Raw genomic sequence first — 26,181 nt, forward strand, 5'->3', positions numbered from 1 at the left:
TCCTTGAAGAACTCTAACAGATTTGTCAGGCAGGATTTCCCCTTTACAGAAACCATGCTGACTTTGACTTCTTTTATCATTAGTCTCCAAGTACCCCAAAACCTCATCCTTAATAATAAACTCCAACACTTTCCCAACCACTGAGGTTAGGCGAACTGGCCTGTAATTTCCTTTCATTTGCCTTCATCCCTTCTTAAAGAGTGGAGTGACATTTGCAATTTTCCAGTCCTCCGGGACCATGCCAGAATCAAGTGATTCTTGAAAGATCATGACCAACATACCCATTTTCTCCTCAGCAACCTCTGTCAGGGCTCTCAGAACTAGTCGATCTGGTCAAGATGACTTATCCACCGTAAGACCTTTGAGTTTGCCTGGCACTTTTTCCTTTGTAATAGCAATGACACTCACTCCTGCTCCCTGACACTCACGGGCCTCTGGCACACTGCTAGTGTCCTCCACAGTGAAGACTGATGCAAAGTACCCAATAGGTCGATCTGTCATTCCTTTGTCCCATGTTACTACCTCACCTGCATCATTTTCCAGTGGTCCAATATCAACTCTCACCTCCCTTTTGATATAACTTCTGGTATCCTGCTTTATATTATTGGCTACTCTGCCCTCATATTCCATCTTTTCCCTTCTTATAGCTTTTTAGTTGTCTTTTGTTGGATTTTAAAAGCTTCCCGATCATCCACCTTCCCACTCACTTTTGCTACCTTATATGCCCTTTCCTTGGCTTTTACGCAGTCCTTAATCTCCGTTGTCAGCCACAGCTGTCATTTGAGAACTTCTTCCTCTGTGGGACCTATCTCTCCTGCGCCTTGTGAACGATTCCCAGAAGCTTCAGCCATCTCTGCTCTGCCGTCATCCCCACCAGTATCCCCTCCAGTCCCCCGGGGCAAGCTCCTCTCTCATGCCTCTGGAATTCCCTTTATTCCATTGCGTTACTGAAATGTGTGACTTGTGCTTCTCCCTCTCCAATTGCGTTATGAATTCAATCATATTATGATCACTGCCTCCTAAGGGTTCCTTTACATTAAGCTCCTTAATAAGATCTGGGTTATTACACAACACCCAATTTAAGATCGCCTTTCCCTGAGTCGGCTCAAGCACAGGCTGCTCTAAAAAGGCATCTCACAGGCGTTCATCAAATTCTCTCTCTTGCAATCTGACACTAACCTCATTTTTCTGATCCCCTTACATGTTGAAATTCCTCCATTACAATTATGTCATTACCCTTGTTAATGGCCTTTTCTAGCTCCCTTTGCAATCTTAACCCCACATCTTGGCTACTATTTGGAGGCCTATATTTGAAAATATATAGGCCCCCAAATATATTGTAAAAGTTTTTGTAAAGGCTTAATTCTGTCTTACTTTATTGTTTCATAAACTGAATGTAACGGAGTGATGTGAATGTGTTAATCTCTGTTTTCATCACGTGAGCAAGGAGAATTCACGTCCGGGTCTAGACGATGTGTGTTCAGAAGTCAAGCACGTGCGTGCCAAAGTGAGTATACCTCTTCGTTAAGATGAGATGTATTTATTCATATTTTTGACGTATATAAGGTACAGGGTTGGTGGGATTCTAATGTTGTTTATATTGTTTATTATAGAATTGCCACCACCATAATGGTTTTGCATATTTTGATTTTATTTATTTCCATACTGCATACATAACTAGTTGATAGACAAGTGTGTGGACCAAAATTAAGCCAATTGTAACAGCACGAACTGTGTTTTTTTGAAAATTCATTTTGTTGTTTTTATTCGGATACCCTCTTTCTGCATTAAAACATCTAAATCCAATAAAGAAATCAAAGACCTGAAAAAGTGTTTGTTGTCATGAGTGTGTCTGTTTCCCAGGCTATAAAATACGAGAATGATAATAAGTTTACTCTGAACTCCAGTCAGTCCTGTCTGGGCACTGCCGTGACTAGCAATGCCACTCCTCTTCCTTTAACCCCTCCCACGTCTAAAACACTGGAACCCCGGACTGCCGAGCTGCCAGCCCTGCCCTTCCTGCAATGGCTGCAAATCAGCATGTGCTGATGGAGACTGCATCCTCTGCGCTCATCCACCTGTCCTTGCATCAGAGGGGGAGCGAGTGTGGAAGGAGCTGCCAACAGAAGAACACCTGAGAGAAGTTTGGATTGAAAGATATTTTGGGCTATGGTCCAGCTGCAGGTCACTGGGACGATGCAGAATAACAGTTTGGCATGGACTAGATGGGCCAAAAGGCCTGTTTCTGTGCCGAGGCTGTAAGAAACCCCTCCTGATCCTCTGCTCTGCCTCCCCTCAGTGAAGCCTCACAAAGCAAAATCTCAGAGTTCCAGAGGCAGTGGTGAAACCTCATAAATTCCTAATTGAACAAAAATAAGGATGTTATCACGACAGGAAGGATATGCTTGTGACGGAGAAGATGAATATGCAAAGAGGTTGAGCAGAGGATCAACCTAAGAGTAGGTGAGGTTTCCCTGACCATTACTCTCCATAGTTACGATAGATAGCAAGATACCTCCCCATAAAACAGGTGCGCAAGACCAGAAGGCATAGATGCAAAATGAGATTTAGGGAGGATCCGAGGGGATGTTCTTTCTCCCCAAAAATGGGTAAGTTCTGCAATTCCCAGCCTGGCAACAGTAGGAATTGCAGGCTATGGACCAAGGACTGTAAAATGGGAGCAGTGGAGATCAATATTTGATGGAGAGCCTAGGCACAACGGGCTGAAGGGCAGGTTCTGCGAGCTGGTCACCTGCATCCACCCCTGTGACGTCGTGTTGAATCTCCGCTGCAGGTACTTCCACATCGTTGCAAGAAAGGTGGGCTTGGGGGCGATTATCAGCTCGTGGACCGTTTTGTTGATGAAACCAGGTGCTATAGTCAGGTCTTCAGCAGACCGCGACAGTGCCAGAGGTCAAACCCGCAGCTCACAGCTTCACCCTGACGTCACTCCGACCGTTCACCGTCACTTACCCCTCTCATTGTCCGTGGTCCACAGCTCCTCATAGTCAAAGTGAATGTCTCCCTGCTGAGGAGTTTGAGGGTAGAAAGCATGAGCCAGCACCCCACCTGGACCATCAAATGGCAGATTGTCTCCATGCCAGTACCTGCAATGTGAAGAGGATACCAGGCTATTAGGTAGGGATGTGGACAAAACATTTCCCAACACCGAGAGGGAAAGCACACGTACACGTGGACATTGCTGAGATTCCACAGGATTGACTTCAATTGAACCAGATTTGCAAACCAAGTGGCCCCGGGACAGGTATGTAGATTTGAGGCACAGGTTAAGTAGAGCTCGTTTAACTCTGCTGAGGGTTGAGGGCATGAATGCCCTAAACATACTGCTAATGCTGTGATGGAGGCAACTTGTCACAATGAGGGGACAGTGTTTTACTTAGGCATAGTAACAGGCCCCTCCTGCCCTACGAGCCAGCCATTCACACCCAGGTGACCAATTAACCTGAGTGTGGGAGGAGACGAGAGCACCCAGAGCAATGTCACAGGGAGAACATGCAAAACCGAACCTGGATCACTGGTGGTCTACTGTACCACCCACAAGTCTCTTCGAAAAAGCAGAGCTGAGAGTAAAATATTGAACGTTTACACAAAGTAAAGATGAAAAAATGGGCTCGGGTCTCAGAAGAACTGAGCCTGCTCCTCATTGCACTTCGAGTTTGGACCCATAAGCCCAAAACATTTCCAAATTGAGCTACTTACTTTGTGAACACAGAATATAAAATAGCAAAGCACGGAACTCAAAGAGATTAATTAGGAGGGGCTATGATAAGTCCTTGGCAAGTTGGATTTTAGAGAATCCTAAGGTATTCTTCACCTACATTAAGAGTAAGAGCGTAACGAAGGAAAGCATAAAGACCATGAGAGATAGGAGCAGAATCTGGCCATTCAGCCCATCGAGTCTGCTCTGCCATTCCATCATGGCTGATTTATCATCCCTCTCAACCCCATTCTCCTGCCTTCTCCCTGTGACCTTTGACACCTGACTAATCAAGAACCTGTCAACCTCCACTTTAAATACGCACAATAGCTTGATCACCACAGCCATCTGTGGTGATGGACTTCGTCGCCTTATGATAAAAGAAATCCCACCGTATCTCTGTTCCAAGGGGACATCCATCGAGTCTGAGGACGTTCCCTCTGGCTCTAGACTTCCCACAATAAGAAATATACTCTCCACATCCACTGTATCTAGGCATTTCAATATTTCAATGAAATCCCTCCCTTATTCTTTAAAACTCCAGCGAGCACAGGGCCAGAACCATTAAAAAAGCTTCTCATACAGTAAACACGAGGGAATCTGCAGATGCTGGAAATTCAAACAACAGACACAAAATGCTGGTGGAACGCAGCAGGCCAGGCAGCATCTTCAGGGAGAAACGCTGTCGACAGTTCGGGCCGAGACCCTTCGTCAGGACTACCTGTTGAAGGGTCTCGGCCCGAAACATCGACAGCGCTTCTCCCTGTAGATGCTGCCTGGCCTGCTGTGTTCCACCAGCATTTTGTGTGTGTTGCTTCTCATACAGTGACCCATTTAGAAAATAGTCTGTGCTTTTATCCTTTCTGCCAAAGTGCATGATGGTACACTTCCTTACACAGTATTTCATTTCCCACTTCTCTGTCCACTCTCCTGATCTAAGCCTTCCTGCAGACGACTCTGCCTTCTGAGCACGACCTGCCCCTCCACCTGTCTTTCTATCGTTTGCAAAGATGGCCAGCAAAGACACTGATTCCGTCATCCAAATCAGTGATTGAAAAAAACAAGTAAAGAAACTGTCCTAACACCGACTGCTATGGAACACCACTGGTCATTGGCAGCTAACCTTTGTCAGAGAAAACATCAGTCTTAGCCCCCTTTATTCTCCCTCTTTGCCTCCCGCCAGTCAACCAATCTTCCCTTCATGAGAGCATCTTTCCTGTAATACCCTGTTTAGCAGCTTCGGTATGGCACCTTGTCCAAGGCTTTCTGAAAATCCGACATCCAGGAGGCAACGAAATATGTGCTTGGAGGCAGGGTACGTGGGCAAAGTCCCGAGTAAGTATGCTGTGTTGGTACTTGCCAAGGAGAAGGACGTGGAGTGATGCATCCCAGGTTACTGAGAGGCAAGAACTGAGATTGCTTGGACCCTTGACCAAGATCTTCCTGTCCTCTCTAGCCTCAGGTAAGGTAAGGACTGGCATGTAGTTGATATTGTTCTGTTATTCACGAAGGAAAATGGAGATAATCCTGCAAAATCTGGGATGGTCAGCCTCACGTCAGCGACAGAGAGGCTAATCAGGAGGATTGTCAGAGACAGAAATTCCAGAGTGCTGGAAAAGGGAGCTCCTAACTGGGCCTTGAGCATGGATCTGTGCAGGGGACCTGAGAGAAGCTTATCAAGTTAGAGGCTAAGTAGATAGTATCTTTTTCCTCAGAGATGATGTGTCTAATATGAGAAACATAGAAAACCTACAGCACAATACAGGCCCTTCGGCCCACAATGCTGTGCCGAACATGTTCTTACTTTAGAAAATTACTAGGGTTACCCATAGCCCTCTATTTTTCTAAGCTCCATGTATCTATCCAAGAGTCTCTTAAAAGACCCTATCATCACCTACAACCCATTCCACGCACTCACCACTCTCTGAGTAAAAGATTTATCCCCGATATATCCACTGAACCTACTTCCAAACAATGCCCACTCATGTTAGACATTTCAGCCCTGGGAAAAAGCCTCTGACTACTCACACGATCAATGCCTCTCATCATCTTATACACCTCTATCAGGTCACCTCTCATCCTCTGTCGCTCCAAGGAGAAAAGACCAAGTTCACTCAACCTATTCTCATAAGACATGCTCGCTAATCCAGGCAATATCTTTGTAAATCTCCTCTGCACCCTTTCTATGGCTTCCACGTCCTTCCTGTAGTGAGGTGACCAGAACTGAGCACAGTACTCCAAGTGGGGTCTGACCAGGGTCTTGTATAGCTGCAACATTACATCTCGGCTCCTAAACTCAATCCCACGGTTGATGAAGGCCAATGCACCATATGCTTTCTTAAACACAGAGCCAATCTGTGCAGCAGCTTTGAGTGTCCTATAGACTCGGACCCCAAGCTCCCTCTGATCCTCCACACTGCCAAGAGTCTTACCATTAATACTATGTTCTGTCATCATATTCAATCTTCCAAAATGAACCACCTCACAATTATCTGGGTTGAACTCCATTTGCCACATCTCAGCCCAGTTTGGCATCCTATCAATGTCCTGCTGTAACCTCTGACAGCCCTCCACACTATCCACAACACCCCCAACCTTTGTGTCATCAGCAAACTTACTGACCCATCCCTCCACCTCCTCATCCAGGTCATTTACAAAAAAATCACGAAAAGAAGGGGTCCCAGAACAGATCCGAGACAGACCACTGGTCACTGATCTCCATGCAGAATATGACCCGTCTACAACCAGTCTTTACCTTCTGTGGGCAAGCCAGTTCTGGATCCACAAAGCAATGTCCCCTTGGATCCCATACCTCCTTACTTTCTCAATAAGCCCTGCATGGGGTACCTTATCAAATGCCTTGCTGAAATCCATATACACTACATCTACTCTCTACCTTCATCAATCTATTTAGTCAGATCCTCAAAGAATTCAATCAGGCTTGTAAGGCATAACCTGCCTTTGACAAAGACATGCTGACTATGCCTAATCATATTATACCTCTCCAAATGCACATAAATCCTGCCTCTCAGGATCTTTTCCAATAACACCAGGCCATCAGACTGATTAACTCACGCTGATTTGAGTGCACTCTAAATGACACTGTTCTATTTATTGTAAATTACTAAGATTGCACATTTAGATGGAGATGTAACGTAAAGATTTTTACTCCTCATGTATGTGCAGGATGTAAGAAGTAAAGTCAATTCAATTAAATTCATTAGTTGCTGCTTGCCATGAAATGCCAGTAACATGAAGCTCCCATCAGTTTAGAGGGATATTCTCAGTATCTGCAACCTTCTGTTGGGGAAGATCTCAACTGAGGTAATGTCGTCTGAAAACATTCCATTATTTCACTTCATTACAATCCTCTTATTTCCTGTTTGTTATTTAATTTTTAAATTTATTCCGGCCCATTGAGCTGCACTGGCCAGCAATCCCTGGATTTACTCTCAGCCTATCACCTACTGAAAGATCAAAGAGCTTGATAGAGTGAATGTGGAGAGGATGTTTCCTATGGTGGGAGAGTGTTAAGAACAGAGGGCACAACCTCTAAATGGAAGGGTGACAATTTAGAAAGGAGATGAGCAATATTTTTAAACCAGAGAGTGGTGAATCTGTGGAGTTTTTGCCACAGGCAGCTGAGGAGGTCAGGTCTGTATGTATATTTAAGGCAGGGGTTATGGATTCTTTATTGGTCTGTGCATGAAGGGTTCTGGGGAGAAGGCAGGAGATTGGGCCTGGGAAGAAAACTGGATCAGCCGTGATGAAATGACGGAGCAGACCCAATGGGCCAAATGGCCTAATTCTGCTCCTGTGTCTTATGGTCTTGGGAACTGACCAACCACTGAAGACTCACCGGGCTATCTCCACTCCCTTTCTTGAATAAGGGAACAACATCTGCAACCCTCCAATCCTCCGGAACCTCTCCCGACCCCTTTGATGATGCAAAGATCATCGCCAGAGGCTCAGCAATCTCTTCCCTCACCTCCCATGGTAGCCTGGGGTACATGTCATCTGGTCCCAGAGACCTATCCAACTTGATGCTTTCCAAAAGCTCCAGCACATCCTCTGTCTTAATGTCTATATGCTCAAGCTTTTCAGTCTGTTGTGTCATCCCTACAAAATGCCAAGATCCTTTTACATAGTGAATACTGAAGCAAAGTACTCATTAAGTACCTCTGCCATCTCCTCCGGTTCCATACACACTTTTACACTCTCACAATTGATTGGTCCTATTTTCTCTCATCTTATCCTCTTGCTCTTCACATACTTGTAGAATGCCTTGGGGTTTTCCTTAATCCTGCTCGCCAAGGCCTTCTCATGGCCCCTTCTGGCTCTCCTAATTTCATTCTTAAGTTTCTTCCTGCTAGCCTTATAATCTTCTGGATCTCTAACATTACTTATTTTGAACCTTTCATAAGCTTTTCTTCTTAGCTAGATTTTCAACAGGCTTTTTACACCGTGGTTCCTGTACCCTACCATCCTTTCCGTCTCATTGGAACGTACCCATGAAGGATGGAATGCAAATATCCCCTGAACATTTGCCACATTTATGCCGTACATTTCCCTGAGAACATCTGTTCCCAATTTATGCTTCCAAGTTCCAGCCTGATAGCCTCATATTTCCCCGTACTCCAATTAAACACTTTCCTAACTTGTCTGTTCCTATCCCTCTCCAATGCTATGGTAAAGGAGAGAGAATTGTGATCACTATGTCCAAAATGCTCTCCCACTGAGAGATCTGACACCTGACCAGGTTCATTTCCCAATACCAGATCAAGAACAGCCTCTCCTCTTGTAGGCTTATCTACATACTGTGTCAAGAAACCTTCCTGAACACCTAACAAACTCTACCCCATCTAAACCCCTTGCTCTAGGGAGAAGCCAGTCAATATTTGGGAAATTAAAATCACCCATCACAACAACTCTATTATTATGGCACTATTTCATAATCTGTCTCCCTATCTGCTCCTCGATGTCCCTGTTACTATTGGGTGGTTATAAAAAAACACCCAGTAGAATTATTGCCCCTTTCTGTTTCTGACTACCACCCACACTGACTCTGTAGACAACCCCTCCATGACTTCCTCCTTTTCTGCAGCTGTGACACTATCTCTGATCAACAGTGCCACACCCCCACCTCTTTTGCCTCCCTCCCCGTCCTTTCTGAAACATCTAAAACCCGGCACTGGAAGTAACCATTCCTGTCCCTGAGCCATCCAAGTCTCTGTAATGGCCACCACATCATATCTCCAGTACTGATCCGCACTCAAAACTTATCCGCTTTGTTCATGATGCTTCTTGCATTAAGATAGACACATCTCAAACCATCAGCCTGAGCGCGTTCCTTCTCTGTCACCTGCCTATCCTCCTCCTTGCACTGTCTCCAAGCTTTGTGAGCCAACAGCCCCTTCCTCCATCTCCTCCCACCCCCCAGCAATTCTAGTTTAAATTCTCCCCAACAGCCTTAGCAAACTTCCCTGTCAAGATATTGGTCCCCCGGGATTCAAGTGCGACCCGTCCTTTTTGTACAGGTCACACCTGCCCCAAAAGAGGTCCCAGTGATCCAGAAATCTGAATCCCTGCCCCCTGCTCCAGTCCCTCAGCCACGCATTTATCCTCCACCTCATTCTATTCCTATACTCACTGTCGCGTGGCACAGGCAGTAATCCAGAGATTACTACCTTTGTGGTCCTGCTTCTCAGCTTCTTTCCCAACTCCCTGGAGTCTTTCTTTCAGGACCTTTTTCCTACCTATGTCATTGGTACCAATATGTACCACAACCTCCGACTGTTCACATTCCCACTTCAAGAAATTGTGGACATGATCAGAAGCACCTGGGAGGCACACTACCATCCGAGTTTCTTTCCTGCATCCACAGAATCGCCTGTCTGACCCCCTGACTATGGAGTCCCCCATCACTGCTGCCATCCTCTTCCTTTCCCTACCCTTCTGAGCCACAGGGCCGGACTCTCTGCCAGAGGCGCGGCCACTGTTGCTTCCCCCAGGTAGGTTGCCCTCCTCCCCCAACAGTACTCGAACAGGAGTACTTATCATTAAAGGGGGAAGCCACAATGGGCATGTAAAATGAGGAGGATCAATTTCAAAGGAGATGTGCAGGACCAGCTTTTTTAAATTCAGACTGTGATGGGTTCTCAACAGGTGCTGTCAGGGGTGATAGTCCGAGGCTCTTAAATGTGCAGAGAATGGTGGAATATGGACTCTGTCTCGGCACAAGTGACTACTTTACTAGTTTAATGAGTTTGGGATGACGTTTGAGGCCAAAGGGCCTGCTAGTGCACTGTCTTGTTTTCTGTTGTATTTGGTCTGTCTTCATCACCGTTTGCAGGGAACTACCCGTTTGTCTGTCTGTCCTAGGGCACTCCACCGTCAGGTGGCAGATACAGACCCAGTGATTCAGGGACAGCCTCTTTCCCCTCTGCCATCCGATCTCCAAATGGACATTGAACCCGTGAACACTACCTCATTTTTAAAATATATTTTATTTGTTTTTGCATGATTTTTAATCTATTCAATGTACATATACTGCAATTATTTTCTTCTGTTATGTGTTGCATTGAACTGCTACTGTTAACAAATTTCATGACACATAATAAACCTGATTCTGGTCCTGTCATTTATTTTGCAAGTCCTGCTCTGGCATAACCTCCCAAAATACATCAGCTTGCACTTGTCTGAGATAAATCCCAATCTGTCATTCCTCTGTCCACTTTCCCAGTTGATCTAGATCCTGTTATAGCCTTTGACAACCTCCTTCACTGTCACCAACCAGTTCTCGTGTCATCCTCGAACATACTAATTATGCCAATTACAAAGTTTTCTGGACACAATTAACAAATTCTGCCTCATCCAACATTGTGACAGTCCATGTTATTATTTGAGAAGTCAAAGGCACTTACTATTGCGACCCTATTATTCCAACAGTGAACTCTCTATATATCTGTTCCTTTGATTCCCACCAACTATCAGGGAGCCTATAGTATCATTCTATCAAAGTGATCACCCCTCCTTGTTTCTAAGTTCCACCCATCTTGCCTCATTGCACAATTACCGCAGGGAGAACCTGTGCTGGCATGCTGTTCCACTTAATCAAAAACTCAACACCCTGTCCTCTCTTTTTTTTCAATCTTTTTATTAAGCTTTTCAAAAGTAAATACATAATAATCAGAGTGGTATAAAGGGAGTGGGATTACATTGTTGATAATTAACGTAAGAAAAAAAAGCTATAAATAGCACCAATATATATAATTGACCTCCCTTGATACCCAAAATAAAGAAAAAATAAAAAGATGGGGAAAAAACCCCAAATTGAAATTAAAAAAAAACTAAACTAAACCAAAAACTAAACAAAGCTGGGCTCTTCAATTATATCAAATAAAATCCTTAATGTTGTTAACTCCGCTCCTCTACTCAAGCCAACGAATGAAATAAAGGAATAGGAAAAGGTCAGATTACATTCTATAAAAGTGTTGAATAAAAGGCCTCCAAGTTTCTTCAAATTTAACCGAGGGATCAAAGGTACCACTTCTACTTTTCTCTAAATTTAAACCCGATATGGTTTGGGAGAACCATTGCGATGTGGTTGGAGGATTCATCTCTTTCCAGTTCAGTAGAATAGATCTTCTAGCCATTAAGGTAGCAAACGCAATCATCCGCTGAGCTGGAGAGGGCAACTCAATCACTGGTAAGCCAACAATTGGATGAGGTTGTAAATCCATATGTAAAATTGTAGAGAATATATCAAAAATATCTTTCCAAAACTTTTCCAAAAGAGGGCAAGACCAAAACATACGAATCAAAGAGGCTACCTCAGAATGACATCTATCACAGATTGGATTTATATGAGAATAAAATCGAGCTAACTTATCTTTGGACATATGTGCGCTATGTACCACTTTAAACTGAATCAACGCATGTTTAGCACAAATAGAAGAAAAATTAACTAATTGTAAAATGTTCTAAGTGTAAAGAGGGTTTCTTCTTTTTGTTAACTAGCAGGAATGCTAATTTACTGATAACGAGAATGGTATTCCTTTGTAAACCAAATGCGGATTAATGTTCTTCTGAGTCTGTAAGCTTTTGTTGACGGGCTTTTGGGCAGATCGGCGCGAGGGGGTCGAGAGAGAGGACGCAATGCTCTAAACTGGGCGAGGATCGGACCCCAAAGGGGGGTCCGAGGCCGGGAGATTCTCCGAGGAGGGGGGGGGGGGGATGAAGCTAGATGTGCTTGGTTGACCACTCGGAGGGTCCTGAGCTGTTTGGAGAGTCGAGGAGTTCAGAGGGTCCTGAGCTGCGAATCGAGGAGTTCGGAGGGGAGCGAATGGTGGCCAGAAGACTTCAGTAATTGAGCTCCAACGGCTGTGCACGAAGTGGTTTGGACTTTGATAAGTTTGGCGCCTTTTCTTTAATTTTCTCTTCATATATACTGTATCGTTATTAATCACTTAGTTATAGTAACCTTTATAAATTGTACTCATTTAATCGCATATGGTGTACTGTCTGTTTTTGGGCGAGGCGGGGACATCACACAGCATCCACAGCAGCTGATTACCCAGTTTGGCGGGGCCGAAGGCTGCTCCCCCTAGACGAGAACGAGCTGAGCGAGCCTGAGGCGACCCAGGGGGTTACATAAGTAAAATGTTCTAAGTTCCTTCTCCCATTCCTTTTTAATTTCATCAGATATATCTGGCTGTATATTCATAATCATACCATAAATTATTGCTATTAAACCCTTTTGATAAAGATTTAAGCCTAAATTTTTTTCCATCAATATGAAATCGGAAAGGTCGGTAACATCATATTTAAAAAATCTCTAATCTGTAAATAACTAATAAAATGGGATTTGGGCAAATTATATTTATTAGACAACTGTTCAAAAGACATGAAACAGTTACCTTGGGGACTTAGCTTCCCTTGATTCTCTCTAAATTGAATAAACAAATGGTTAATTCTATAATTAAATATACATTATGAATATGGTTTCAGTTTTGTAAATTCTTTGGCTTGAACAGATTTATTTTATCAAGTCCTATTATATTGAATTTTTTCTTTTAACCCTCTGTTATGGTTTGGAAAACGAAGGGTATAATATGTTTTCGTGATTTATTCTTGGATAACTGTTATCAAAAAATTAGCAAGAAAATCAACATAATTTTTTTTTAAAAAGGATTAAATCAGAGTACTAAGATACTAATATTTAATAAAAACAGTGATTCATGCTGTTGATCATTTTCATGCATAAACAATTGTAAATGACACAGCAAAAAAAATGAAGTCTTATGGGAAGAAGAAAACAGGACGACAACTTAAAGTGCATAAAAATAACGAAGACAAGTGTAACTCCGTTCAAAAAAAAGTCAAACACCAAAAACTTTAGTAAATAATTTCAAAAAATATTAAAAACAGGATCCCAGAGAGAAACAGATTAAACTAAAAATACTAAAGATATCAACATTACAAACCAATAAAGAGAGCCCAGGCGTAAACAGTTGAAAATGACGCGGTAAAAAAATGTCTTATGAGAAGAACAGAACGACATCTTGAAATGTAAAAAAGAACGAATGTATCTCTGTTCAAACAAAAAAATCAAACACCAAAACCTCTACTAAAGAGTTTCAAAAGATAAAACAAAAGCCCAAAAGGGGACGGAAAGGTTTATTCTCAAAGTGCTAAAAACACAGACAGTACAACCCAAGAAAGGGAACCCTCTCATTCTAAGTGACCTTAACAATTTAAGTAAAAACCAGGAAAAAAACGGAATCCAAGTTAGACCTCAGCAGAGAAAGTTTGCTGATCGAGAATGTTTTGAGCTTCTTTTAATGTCTTAAAAAGACAGAGAGGACAAGCCTCAATCTGGCGGGGAAGAGCAGAGCTGGTTTGAGACCCATTCCAACATCAGAGGTTTAAACGCCATTCGTTCCTTCAAAACCTCGGGAGTATAATCTTCAACGAAGCAAAACTGAAAACCTTTAAAATTAAACATGCCTTTTCGTCGAGCAACACGAGTCAAACGCTCCTTGATGTGAACATAATGGAGATGCAGAATTACCGGCCGCTTTCAGATACAAGGAGCGATGAGTGCGGTCAATTAACGGGGGTACATCCAAAACCTCTTTGCCGAACACCTCAGATAGGAATTGAGAGAAGATCACCCTCCTCAACATCTTTCAGGAGACAGAATTATCCGTAGATTCTGTCTTCGCGAACGGTTTTCAAGGTCGGTAACTTTAAATTTATAACGATCCAGTTGTTGAGACATCAAAGCTAAATTTTGCTCCAAAGTTGGAATCTTTCGATCTCTTTGCCGAGCACCTTCATTGAGTTCTGAGATTATTGTTTGCTGCTGTTCAACTTCACGATTAAGCAATCTAAAATTATCCTTCACCGTCTTTCAAACTCCTTCCAACACGGCAAATTCTTGATTGAGTTTTTCTTCAGTAAGTTTCCACATCGCTTCAAAAGTTAACGGAGCTGCTTAGATTTAGGGTCAGCACCTTTTCTCCCGTTAGGATCCGAGCCTTCTCCGTTCTTTGTTTCTCATGATCAGGTATACATTTCCAACGAATTAAAATCAAAGTCCAGGGTTATAACTATAACATAAACCTTGGTGTGGGTATAAAAAAAAAGAGTAAATGAGGGTAGCTACAGGTAACAAAAGTAAAGGGAATGGAGGTTAAGATTAAGACTTCACTCCATGAGCATCACCTGGAGACTTCCTACCCTTTCCTCTCTTACCTCCAACCTTGAGATCTGCAGTATCTTTAACCCAGAACACTGAGCTACTGGTTCTGCCCATCCCTCAATTATAACCGTCCATTCACACAAACCTATCCATACCCTGAAGTCATCTGGCACTTGCATTAAAATGAATGTAGTTTAGTCTGTCAGATATGCCCTTGCTTCTCCTACGACTGGACTTGATTGCTTCAAATTTCTGTATTTGCCTCAACTTTTTCTTCTGCCACCAGCACTTTGGATCGCAGGCACTGCCAGGCTGGTTTAAGCCTTCTCTGGGAGCTCTGGCAATCCTCCCTACCAGGCAACAATCCCATTCCAGTTCAGGTGCATCATGCTGTTCTGATACAAGTCACCCCATCCCAGAAAAGATCCCAACGTCCTAATTCAAAAGCTCCTTGCCAACACTTGGAGTGCGAACACTTTGGCAGTTTGCAGTGGTCACCTGTGGAAGGAAAATACAATGGCTCGCGTGTTTTCATCAGACATAGTACGTAGCAAGGACTGGCCTTTCTCCTCTCCTGATTCAGAGCAACTCTTACCTGGTAAAGTCGATGATTATATCAGCACTTGCATCCTGCACCTCCGTGAATGTCAACGGGGTCACATCACTCCACACTCTCACTGCTTCAGCAATTGTATGCCTTACTTTCACTTGACTCAGTTGCCAAGGAAACCGTACAATTCTGTAGGGAAAAAAAAGAAATTACTCTTTGCAAAGGATCAAAGCAATCTGATTATCATTCAACCATACAAGAACACAGCCGAATGAAACAGCATTCCTCTGGGCCAAGGTGCAAAAGATGCACAGCACATTCAAAATAGCAAGCAAAAAAAAAGTCAGGCAGAAAATATAAATACAGCCCAAGTCCCTGAGTGACATGTCCCGCAAATTGACAGTACTGTTCCTAGCAGTGTTCAGGAGTACGTAAACTAGCCTGTCATTCCACCGATTGAACACTGGAGGGCAGCACCAATGGGAGAGGCACAGACACCACTCTACACCGCCTCCAGTGACTCTTCTCCTGGACTACAGCAGCAGGCAAGCCCGCGGCTTGAGGCCTGGCTCCCACTACAACCATTCACTTGGCTTCCCCGCCGTCTGTTGTGTCACCAAACATGGGAAACAGGCCTGCGGCATCTTACATTATCAACATCCAACAAGGTCTTGTGATCGCAAGAGAAACTGATGCACCATCAATAACTCACACTGAGACGTAGGCGAGATATCGGCTTTTATTGACTGGAAGAAGGAACCAGGAGTGAGTGTCTATCATACAAGGTCCTGGAGACTGAGGCCGAGCGTCAGGCCGCAGGTCTCCTTTATACAGGGGCCTGTGGGAGGAGCCACAGGAGCAGTCAGCAGGGGGCGTGTCCACAGGGGCCTGTGGGAGGAGCCACAGGAGCAGTCAGCAGGGGCGTGTCCACAGGGGCCTGTGGGAGGAGCCACAGGAGCAGTCAGCAGGGGCGTGTCCACAGGGGCCTGTGGGAGGAGCCACAGGAGCACAGCAGGGGGCGTGTCCACAGGGGCCTGTGGGAGGAGCCACAGGAGCAGTCAGCAGGGGGCGTGTCCACAGGGGCCTGTGGGAGGAGCCACAGGAGCAGTCAGCAGGGGGCGTGTCCACAGGGGCCTGTGGGAGGAGCCACAGGAGCAGTCAGCAGGGGGCGTGTCCACAGGGGCCTGTGGGAGGAGCCACAGGAGCAGTCAGCAGGGGCGTGTCCCGACAGGCACATAGTTCACCACATTCACCCCCCCTTCGTTTGAAAAAGTCCTCATGTAGCGAAGGTTCTTACAAGTCAAGCCGATCAGGCGGTCGAATCTGTCGCTGCGATCTACGTAGCACCGGCTGTGACCGCATAGGTGCCGGCAACATTGGCGATTGCACAGGGGACGGGGGTTGCGCGTGTTCTTGCCCACTAGGCGCCGGTGATCCCTCATGCATGTGCGAGGCGCCTGGTATAAACGCGTACGAAACGCCCGGTATACAAGTGTCGTGAGGAGTCTGTGTAGGGCCTGGTGAGTACGGTGTCACCTCTGGTGCAGGGTTCACAGTTACCGGAGAGCCTTCAGGGTAGTGGTCTGCTGCACCTGCGGGTGCCAGGTCGCGGATGGAGACCGTATCCTCCCGCCCATCAGGTAAGACCACGTAAGCATACTGGGGGTTCGCATGGAGAAGGTGAACCCTCTCCACCAGCGGGGAGTATTTATTGCTCCTCACATGTTTCCGGAGCAGCACTGGCCCCGGGGACGTCAGCCAAACTGGTAGGGTGGTCCCAGTGACAGACTTCCTGGGAAAAGAGAATAGGCGTTCGTGAGGGGTGGCATTGGTGGACGTACATAACAGAGAGCGGATAGAGTGCAGTGCCTCAGGGAGGACCTCCTGCCATCGAGAGACCGGCAACCCTTTGGACTTAAGGGCTAAAAGTGTGGCCTTCCACACTGTGGCATTCTCCCGCTCTACCTGGCCATTACCCCGGGGATTATAACTCGTGGTCCGACTGGTAGCAATGCCCCTAGCTAGCAAGTACTGGCGCAGCTCCTCACTCATAAAGGAGGACCCTCTATCACTGTGGATATAGCAGGGATACCCGAACAGAGTGAAGAGCTGGCGCAGGGCTTTTATGACGGACGTGGCAGTGGTGTCGGGGCAGGGGATGGCAAAGGGGAACCGTGAGAACTCGTTAATAACACTGAGAAAATAGACATTGCGGTCAGTGGAGGGAAGGGGGCCCTTAAAGTCAACACTCAGGCGTTCAAAAGGGCGGGTGGCCTTGACAAGTTGTGCCGTGTCAGGACAGTAGAAGTGCGGTTTGCACTCGGCACAAATTTGGCAGTCCCTGGTCATCGTCCTGATGTCCTCCAGGGAGTACGGCAGGTTCCGAGCTTTCACAAAATGGTAAAATCGGGTGACCCCCGGATGGCAAAGTTGTGCATGAAGGGCGTACAGCTGGTCGAGCTGTGTGCTAGCACATGTTCCCCGGGATAGGGCATCAGGGGGCTCATTGAGTCTGCCAGGCCGGTACAGGATATCATAGGTGTAGGTGGAGAGTTCTATCCTCCACCGCAAAATCTTATCATTTTTGATCTTGCCCCGCTGTTGGTTGCTGAACAGGAACGCAACCGAGCGCTGGTCGGTCAGCACAGTGAATCTTTTGCCAGCAAGATAGTGCCTCCAGTGCCTAACAGCCTCCACTATGGCCTGGGCTTCTTTCTCCACCGCGGAGTGCCGAATTTCAGAGCCTTGGAGGGTGCGAGAAAAGAATGCTACTGGTCTGCCTTCCTGATTAAGGGTAGCAGCCAGAGCGAAATCGGAGGCATCACACTCCACTTGGAAGGGAGCGGTCTCGTCCACTGCATGCATCGTAGCTTTGGCAATGTCCGCTTTAATGCAGTTGAAGGCCGCGCAGGCCTCAGCAGAGAGGGGAAACGAGGTAGACTTGACCAGGGGGCGAGCCTTGTCTGCGTAATGGGGGACCCATTGGGCGTAATAGGAAAAAAACCCCAGGCACCGTCTGAGGGCCTTGAGAGTGGTGGGAAGAGGGAGCTCTAACAGGGGGCGCATACGTTCGGGATCAGGCCCAATAACCCCGTTTTCCACGACATACCCAAGTATAGCAAGGCGGGTGGTACCAAAAACACACTTGTCCCTGTTATAAGTAAGGTTCAGAGCTGCGGCCACTTGGAGAAACCGTTGGAGGTTGGCGTCGTGATCTGGCCTGTCATGACCACAGATGGTGATGTTATCCAGATAGGGAAATGTGGCCTGCAGTTGGTACTGGTCCACCATCCGGTCCATTTCCCTCTGGAAGACAGAGACACCATTCGTGACACCGAAAGGGACGCGCAGGAAGTGATAGAGCCAGCCGCCCGCCTCGAAGGCGGTGTAGGGGCGGTCCTCTGGGCAGATGGGGAGCTGGTGATAAGCGGATTTCAGATCTATTGTCGAGTACACCTTATACTGAGCAATCTGGTTGACCATATCCGCGATGCGGGGTAGGGGGTATGCGTCAAGCTGCGTAAACCTATTGATGGTTTGACTATAGTCCACCACCATCCTATTTTTCTGCCCAGTCCGAACAACAACCACCTGGGCCCTCCAAGGGCTTGTGCTCGGCTCAATGATCCCCTCCCTGAGCAGCCGCTGCACCTCCGACCGAATGAAGGCCCGGTCCCCCGCGCTGTACCTCCTGCTTTTGGTTGCCACAGGTTTACAGTCGGGGGTCAGGTTGGCGAACAGCGGTGGGGGAGGGATCTTGAGAGTGGAGAGGCTGCAAGTGTCGGTAGCGCAGCTGTTGGCCTGGTTCTGTATGGGATGTGTGTGTCCGTGTGTGTGTGTGGTCAGTAGCGGGGTATGTGAAGAAGTCCCACAAAACTGAGGATTCTTGACAGTGAGTGGTGGGAGGGGCCCGTCGTATACCATAGTCACACTTTCGAGATGGCTCTGGAAGTCCAGCCCCAATAGCACAGGTGCACACAGATTAGGCATGACCAGCAGTTCAAAGTCCTGATATACTGTGCCTTGCACCACCAAAGTCGCTACACAACCCGCCCGGATGTCTGCGGACTGCGACCCAGAGGCCAAATGGAACCTCCGACTGACCGGCCGCGTTGCAAGTCCGCAGCGTTGCACTGTGTCCGGGTGAATAAAACTCCCAGTGCTGCCCGTGTCAAACAGACATCCAGTCCAATGCCCCTCCACCTGGATGTCCATCATGGACCTTGCAAGCTGGTGTGAGGCGCTTTGGTCGAGAGTCACAGTGGCCAGAGTTGGATCGCCGTCGGGGTACCCGGTCAGCATCGGAGGGTCGGGGGCGGGGCATGCTGACGCCGACAAAGATGGCCGCTCACATCTGGGGTACCCGGTCAGCATCCGAGGATCGGGGGCGGGGCGTGCTGACGTCGACAAAGATGGCCGCCCACATCCCGGCATGCAAGATGGCGGCCCCCACGTTTCACCCGCAGCGCTGCACTCCGCTCGAGGTTGAGACTTACAGACCTTGGCGAAGTGGCCCCGCTTTCCGCAGCTGGAGCAGGTCGCTTCTCGCGCTGGACAGCGTTGTCGAGGATGTTTCTTTTGGCCACAGAAATAACAAGGCCCGAGTTTCTTACGGGCCACAGCCGTGGTCTGGGTCGGGGAGCTCGTGGAATGGCGACTGGCGGCGGCGTTGGCGAATTCGCTCCCGGGAGCCGGCGGTGGCGGGGTCTGAGGCGTCCACGAAACCGGCGGGGAATCGCGCGACTGGACAGCGTCGGCGTTATGCCGCGCAGCTTCTAGAGCGTTGGCCTTCTCTATCGCCGAGCTTAAGGTAAGATCCGAGTTCTCCAGCAGCCGCTGGCGCATGTACACTGACCTCAGTCCCGTCACAAAGGCGTCTCGCACCAGCAGCTCTGCATGCTGTTCTGCCGTGAGCGTCTTGCAGTCACAAGCTCGGACGAGTGTCTGTAGTGCTCGGAGAAACTCAGCGCACGATTCGCCAGGCCGCTGTTGCCGGGTAGCTAAGCGATGTCTTGCGTAGACGGTGTTCACCGGCCGCAGGTACTGTCGTTTGAGGGCGTCCAGTGCCCCTTCGTAGGTCGGCAGGTCCCGGATAAAGGAGTAAACTTTGGGGGTGACCCTCGAGAGTAGGATTCTGTGCATAACGGCGGGTTCAGTCGCACGAAGCTCCGCCAAGTACGATTGGAAGCATGCAAGCCAGTGTTCAAAAGCGAGAGCTGCGTCAGGGTCTTGAGGGTCCAAATCCAACCGGTCCGGACGCAAAACGGGTTCCATGTTTTAAAACTTCCAGTCAATAAAATTGATGCACCATCAATAACTCACACTGAGACGTAGGCGAGATATCGGCTTTTATTGACTGGAAGAAGGAACCAGGAGTGAGTGTCTATCATACAAGGTCCTGGAGACTGAGGCCGAGCGTCAGGCCGCAGGTCTCCTTTATACAGGGGCCTGTGGGAGGAGCCACAGGAGCAGTCAGCAGGGGCGTGTCCCGACAGGCACATAGTTCACCACAGAAACGTCGGTGACAATCACCCACAGATACGCTGCACGCTGCCTTCATGCAGCAACTCAGAGGCAGGCAGCAACGCACCTCTGCAAACAAGCAGCTCACTGACCTGCAGTACCCTCAGCTCCTGGAGTCCAGCATTGTCGTGCGACAGTAAAAAAGAGATCGAACAAAGGAAAAAAAACTCTCTTGTTTGACCTCTAAGAGGCCACTGCATCCAAATGCACTGCCATCTTCCCATCTTGCAGTTACCAGCGTGATCACAGAGTACAGCACATCTACGGAGTCCTCTTTGCAGTTTCTGCACCCGCATTCAGTGTCCACTCTCATGTCCTGTTTACTGACACAGCAACGCACACCATCCCCCGCATCCACTCATTCGGCAGGCAACGACTGGAAGGTCAGACACTTTTCCTGATGTTATTCGGCACGGCTGGTCAGTCTGTTGCGATGTTTAGGGTGGACTCCTCCAGGTTTTGTAAAACCACCAACACGCAATGAGTGACCTTTCCGTTGATGGGCTCTGGGGTAGAGCAGCCTTGTCCAACGACCGGGGCTCGCAAAGTCTTCAGCACTCACTTCCACAGTCGGCTCAGCTGAAAACCTTTCGCCCAGAGTCCAAGCAGATCAAGCGAAGGGCAGTGTGAGCAGCGACTGTTCGTCTCCACAGCTGGATCCTCTCGTGGCTCATTGTCCGAGTGAAATCCCATGCAGTACAAAGGCCCTAACACACCAGAAATACACCAGGACCAGTCTATGGAGGCAAACTTATTTCAATGGGTGCCAAATTCCACATTTAAGTTTGTTGATGACACTACTGCTGGCGGATGAAGCAGAGGTGGAGACGAATTAGCAGAGAGAAGAGAGATTGAAATTCCGGCTGAGTGGTGGCCATAACGACGACCTCAACTGATGTCAGCAAAACCAAAGAGCTGATTATCAACCACAGGAGGAAAAGCCAGACTGCATGAGGGGAATTGGAGGGAGAGAGGGTGAATATTTAAAATCCTTTGAGTTACCTTATCAGAGAACATGTCCTGATCCAGCATGTACGTGCATCACAAAGGCACAATACCGCTACTTTCTTACAAGTTCACTGAGATTTGGGATTTCAGCTAAAACTGTCCCAAACTTCTATAGATGCTCTGTGGAGCGTCTCCTGACTGCTTGCATCATGGCCTGGTCTGGAAACACCAATGCCCAGGAGTGGAAGAGTCCACAGAGAGTATTGAAAGCAGTGTCCATCATCCAGAGGCAAAGCCCTGACCATCACAGAGTCCATTTCAAAGCCCTGACCATCACAGAGTCCATTTCAAAGCACTGAAAGCAGTGTCCATTATCCAGAGGCAAAGCCCTGACCATCACAGAGTCCATTTCAAAGCCCTGACCATCACAGAGTCCATTTCAAAGCACTGAAAGCAGTGTCCATTATCCAGAGGCAAAGCCCTGACCATCACAGAGTCCATTTCAAAGCACTGAAAGCAGTGTCCATTATCCAGAGGCAAAGCCCTGACCATCACAGAGTCCATTTCAAAGCACTGAAAGCAGTGTCCATTATCCAGAGGCAAAGCCCTGACCATCACAGAGTCCATTTCAAAGCACTGAAAGCAGTGTCCATTATCCAGAGGCAAAGCCCTGACCATCACAGAGTCCATTTCAAAGCACTGAAAGCAGTGTCCATTATCCAGAGGCAAAGCCCTGACCATCACAGAGTCCATTTCAAAGCACTGAAAGCAGTGTCCATTATCCAGAGGCAAAGCCCTGACCATCACAGTGTCCATTATCCAGGCCAGGCTCCCTTCTTGCTGCTGCCATCAGGAAGAAGGTTCAACAGACTTGGATCCCACACCACCAGGTGTAGGGACAGTTATTACCCTGCGACCATCAGGCTCCTCAATCAGCATGGATAACTGTACTAATTTCAACGCTAAACCGATTCCACAAGCTCTAGACTCATTTTCAAGTGCTGTGCAATTCAGTGTTCACAAGTTCTCCTTTCCTATAAATGTCTGCAAGGAACAAACGTGTATGTACTTGATAATAAATTTACTTTGGATTGTTTGTTTCGTGGGTTAACTATCACCAGTGGCTGGAGGCCACACCTCCCAGAGCCGGCCAAACAAACACATTCACTGAGATGCCACAAACATCCCCTCGATTACCAAGTAATCCCCATCAGCTTGCTGACAGTATTCTGGTACAATCTTATGTAGTGGGAGGATTTCAAGACTGGAAATGTGCAAGTATAAATTAAACAACAAAAAATAAAGCAGAAAGTTAAGTATTTTGGAGAAGGAGGAGGCAAAAACATAATATATTAAAGGAGAGAGAACGTTCGACCCATCCAGTATCATGTCCAGATCAAACCACGAAACCACAGGCAATGTGATTTACAAGTTACCAAGTCAAAGTGTTGCTGGCCAGAAAGCATTAAAATCTGCATATTAGCCTAAAAGGAATGACAATGGAAGCAGATTAACTAAATGTCTTTGTTCATGCCACGTTTGGGAAGGATAGAGGTCGTGAGACTGGTTTTGAAGCACCGTTTGGTGAAATGTTTTGTGAACTGATCCTTGCTCAGAAACGGCTTGGTCCCTTAAATGCACACAATAAACTTCCCACTGATTGGCACATTAGCTTTCAATAAATCAAAGTATTAAGTACTGGTTAGGCACAAGAGTACATTCAGCCAGAGACTCATTCCACCGAGATGCGACACTGAGCGTCATAGGAAGTCATTCCTGCCTGTGGCCATCAAACCTTACAACTCCTCCCTCGGAGTGTCAGACACCCTGAGCCAATAGGCTGGTCCTGGACTTATTTCCACCTGGCATCATTTACGTATTATTATTTAATTATTTATGGTTTATATTTCTATATTTCTTCACTATTCTTGGTTGGTGCGGCTGTAACGAAACCCAATTTCCCTCGGGATCAATAAAGTATGTCTGTCTGTCTGTCTGTTATGCTGAATTTGTGCAAGATGCTTGTGGGGCTGATTTCTGAGAGGTGTGTGCAGTCTGGTCACCTACCAACAGGCAAGATATCAAAAAGATTGAAAGAGTTTCAGAGAAAATTTACCAGGGATGTTGCTGGGACAAGAGTACTTGAATTGCAGGAGAAGGTTGAATATGTAGGACTTGATTCCCTGGAGCAGAGGAAAATGAGGGGAGATTTGAAGGAGCCATATGAAATTATGAGGGGTTAGGGTTAGAAGTAAATGCAAGCTTGTGGACAGGGTGGAGAAGATGATACATGCCATGCTGGCCTTCACAGTTTGGGCAGAGAATATAAAAGTTATGTTGCAACTTAACACTAGCTAGGAGGCATCAGAGGCGCTTCTGGGAGGGCAGCTGTGATTCTGTTAGAGAGAGTATAGAGGAAATTCATCAAGATGCTGACTGAATTGGAGGACTTTAGTTGTGAGGGGGAAGACTGGATTGATTTTCCTGCCCTGTAGATTCTGCCCGGCCTGCTGTGTTCCGCTGGCATTTTGTGTGCGTTGTTGTTTGAATTTCCAGCATCTGCAGTTTTCCCTGTAGATGCTGCCTGGCCTGCTGTGTTCCACCGGCATTTGGTGTGTGTTGTTGTTTGAATCTCCAGCATCTGCAGATCTCCCTGTAGATGCTGCCTGGCCTGCTGTGTTCCACCGGCATTTGGTGTGTGCTGTTGTTTGAATCTCCAGCATCTGCAGATCTCCTCGTGTTTGATTTTCCTGGACTGAACGCAGCTGGTATTAGATAATGAGAGTCATAATCCAGATGATCAAATTCTTCTTCCTATGCGACATGTCAAAAGCAAGAGGGCAGAGGTTTAAAGTGAAGGGAAGAAGTTCTAAAAGGGATCTAAGGGGTATGTTTTTTTTTATTGCAGGGAGAATAGTTGCTATCTGGAATGTGCTGCCAGATGAGGAGGAAGGAAGCAGACTGCGGTTAAAAGGCATTCAGACTGAGACTGCAGGGCAGAGGAGACTTAGCTCCAGATGCAATTAGAAGAAATTAAAGTAATGCAAAGTAATTAAAGGGAAATAACATCCGTGGAGACAAAAATGGGGTCAATACTTGCAATCAATACCCCTTGATCAGGCTTCAGTACAGCACAGTCTGCGCTTGGCTGAAAAGGGGGTGTGGGGAAAAGGAAAGGGGTTGAGGTTGTGCTTGGGACACTGAATGGAGGGAAAGGAGATGTAATCAGCAGCAGCACAGGGTGGAAATGCCAGCACGAGTCTTCATGGAGCCTCCAAGAGGAAGGACAGCAGGTGAAGGGAAATGCCTGGTCAGGTATGTACTATGGACAGTACTGGTTTATTGGCCTGTATCTATGCTGCACTGACTGAGGTAACAAGTCATCATTCTGTAAAGAGGAGAAGGGAATGTAACCACGAGTTTTACAGACAAGAAGGTGAACCCTGTGATATTGGCAAATTTACTACTGCATCCAGTAATGACTGTTCGTTTCCACGGATGCTGCCCGACCTGCTGAGCTCCTCCAGCGTGTTGTACGCGTTGCTTTGACCCCAGCAGCTGCAGAGTATTGTGTGTTAGGGGTCCATTGTTGTTTGTCGCCTATATCAATGATCTGGGTGATAATGTGGTGAACTGGTTCAGCAAATTTGTGAATGACACTGAGATTAGGGGTGCAGTGGATAGTGAGGAAGATTATCAAAGCTTGTAGTGAGATCAGGACCAGCCGAAAAAATGGGCTGAAAAATGGCAGATGGAATTTAATGCAGAAAAGTGTGAGGTGTTGCAGTTTGGGAGAACCAGCCGGGGTGGTTTTACACAGTGAGAGGTCGGGCATTAAAGAGTGCGATAGAACGGAGGAAACTGGGAGTGCAGATCGATAATGCCTTGTAAGTGGCATCACAGGTAGATGGGATCTATAAAAAGAGCTTTCTTGGCCCATTGGCCTTCATAAATCGACGTATTGAGTACACACTTTAGGATGTTAGACTGATGTTGTATGCTACGTTGGTGAGGCCTAATCTGCGTGCAGTTTTGGTCACCGACCTCCAGGAAAGATGTAAATAAGATTGAAAGAGTGACAGAGAAATTTTACAAGGGGTGCTTCTGGATCTGGAGAACCGGAATTCATAAGGGAAGACGAAATAGGTTAGGACTTTGTTCCCCAGAACGTAGGAGATTGAGAGGAGATTAGATAGAGGTATACAAAATGAGGAGGGGTATAAATAGGGTAAATGCAAGCAGACTTTTCCCACTGAGGTCTACACTGAGAGGATCATATTGTGGTTTAAGGGTGAAAGGTGGAATGTTTAAGGGGAGTGTCTTCACTCAGAAGGTAGTGAGAGTGGAATAAGCTACCAGCGCATTTGGGGGATGTCGGTTCAATTTCAACAGTTATTTGGATAGGTACGTGGGCAGGAGATGTATAGAGCACTATGGTTTGAGTGCAAGTTGATGGGACTTGGCAGATTAATGGTTCGGTAGGGGCTAGATGGGCAGAATGCCTTTTTCTGTGCTGTAGTTGTCTATGACTCTAATAACAGAGTGCAGAATATAGTGTAACAGCTACAGAGAAGGTGAAGAGGAAATAATAAAGCACAAGATCATAGCAAGTTAGAGTGTGAAGTCAAAAGTTCATCTGATTCTAATAGTTACAACACAGTGGGGGAAGAAGCTACCCTCGAGTCTGGTGGTACCTGCATTAGAATTTTATCAGCCTAACCCGAGGAGCAGCCTTGT

General features: G+C 46.7%; 1 protein-coding gene across 3 annotated transcripts in view; it reads right to left on the reverse strand.

Annotated features, from left to right (window-relative positions):
• The window catches only part of mmp11a (matrix metallopeptidase 11a), a 99,142-nt gene that overhangs the window by 57,540 nt on the left and 15,421 nt on the right, over positions 1-26,181 (reverse strand). For all 3 annotated transcript variants that reach the window (XM_059983355.1, XM_059983353.1, XM_059983356.1), the window contains exons 3-4: positions 15,019-15,162; positions 2,974-3,107 (exon numbers count right to left, since the gene is read on the reverse strand). In XM_059983355.1, coding sequence (XP_059839338.1) covers positions 2,974-3,107; positions 15,019-15,162 — 278 coding nt within the window. The remainder of the gene's footprint in view (positions 1-2,973; positions 3,108-15,018; positions 15,163-26,181) is intronic.

This window comes from Hypanus sabinus, chromosome 10, assembly GCF_030144855.1.
Source record: "Hypanus sabinus isolate sHypSab1 chromosome 10, sHypSab1.hap1, whole genome shotgun sequence".
NCBI classification, from domain to species: domain Eukaryota; kingdom Metazoa; phylum Chordata; class Chondrichthyes; order Myliobatiformes; family Dasyatidae; genus Hypanus; species Hypanus sabinus.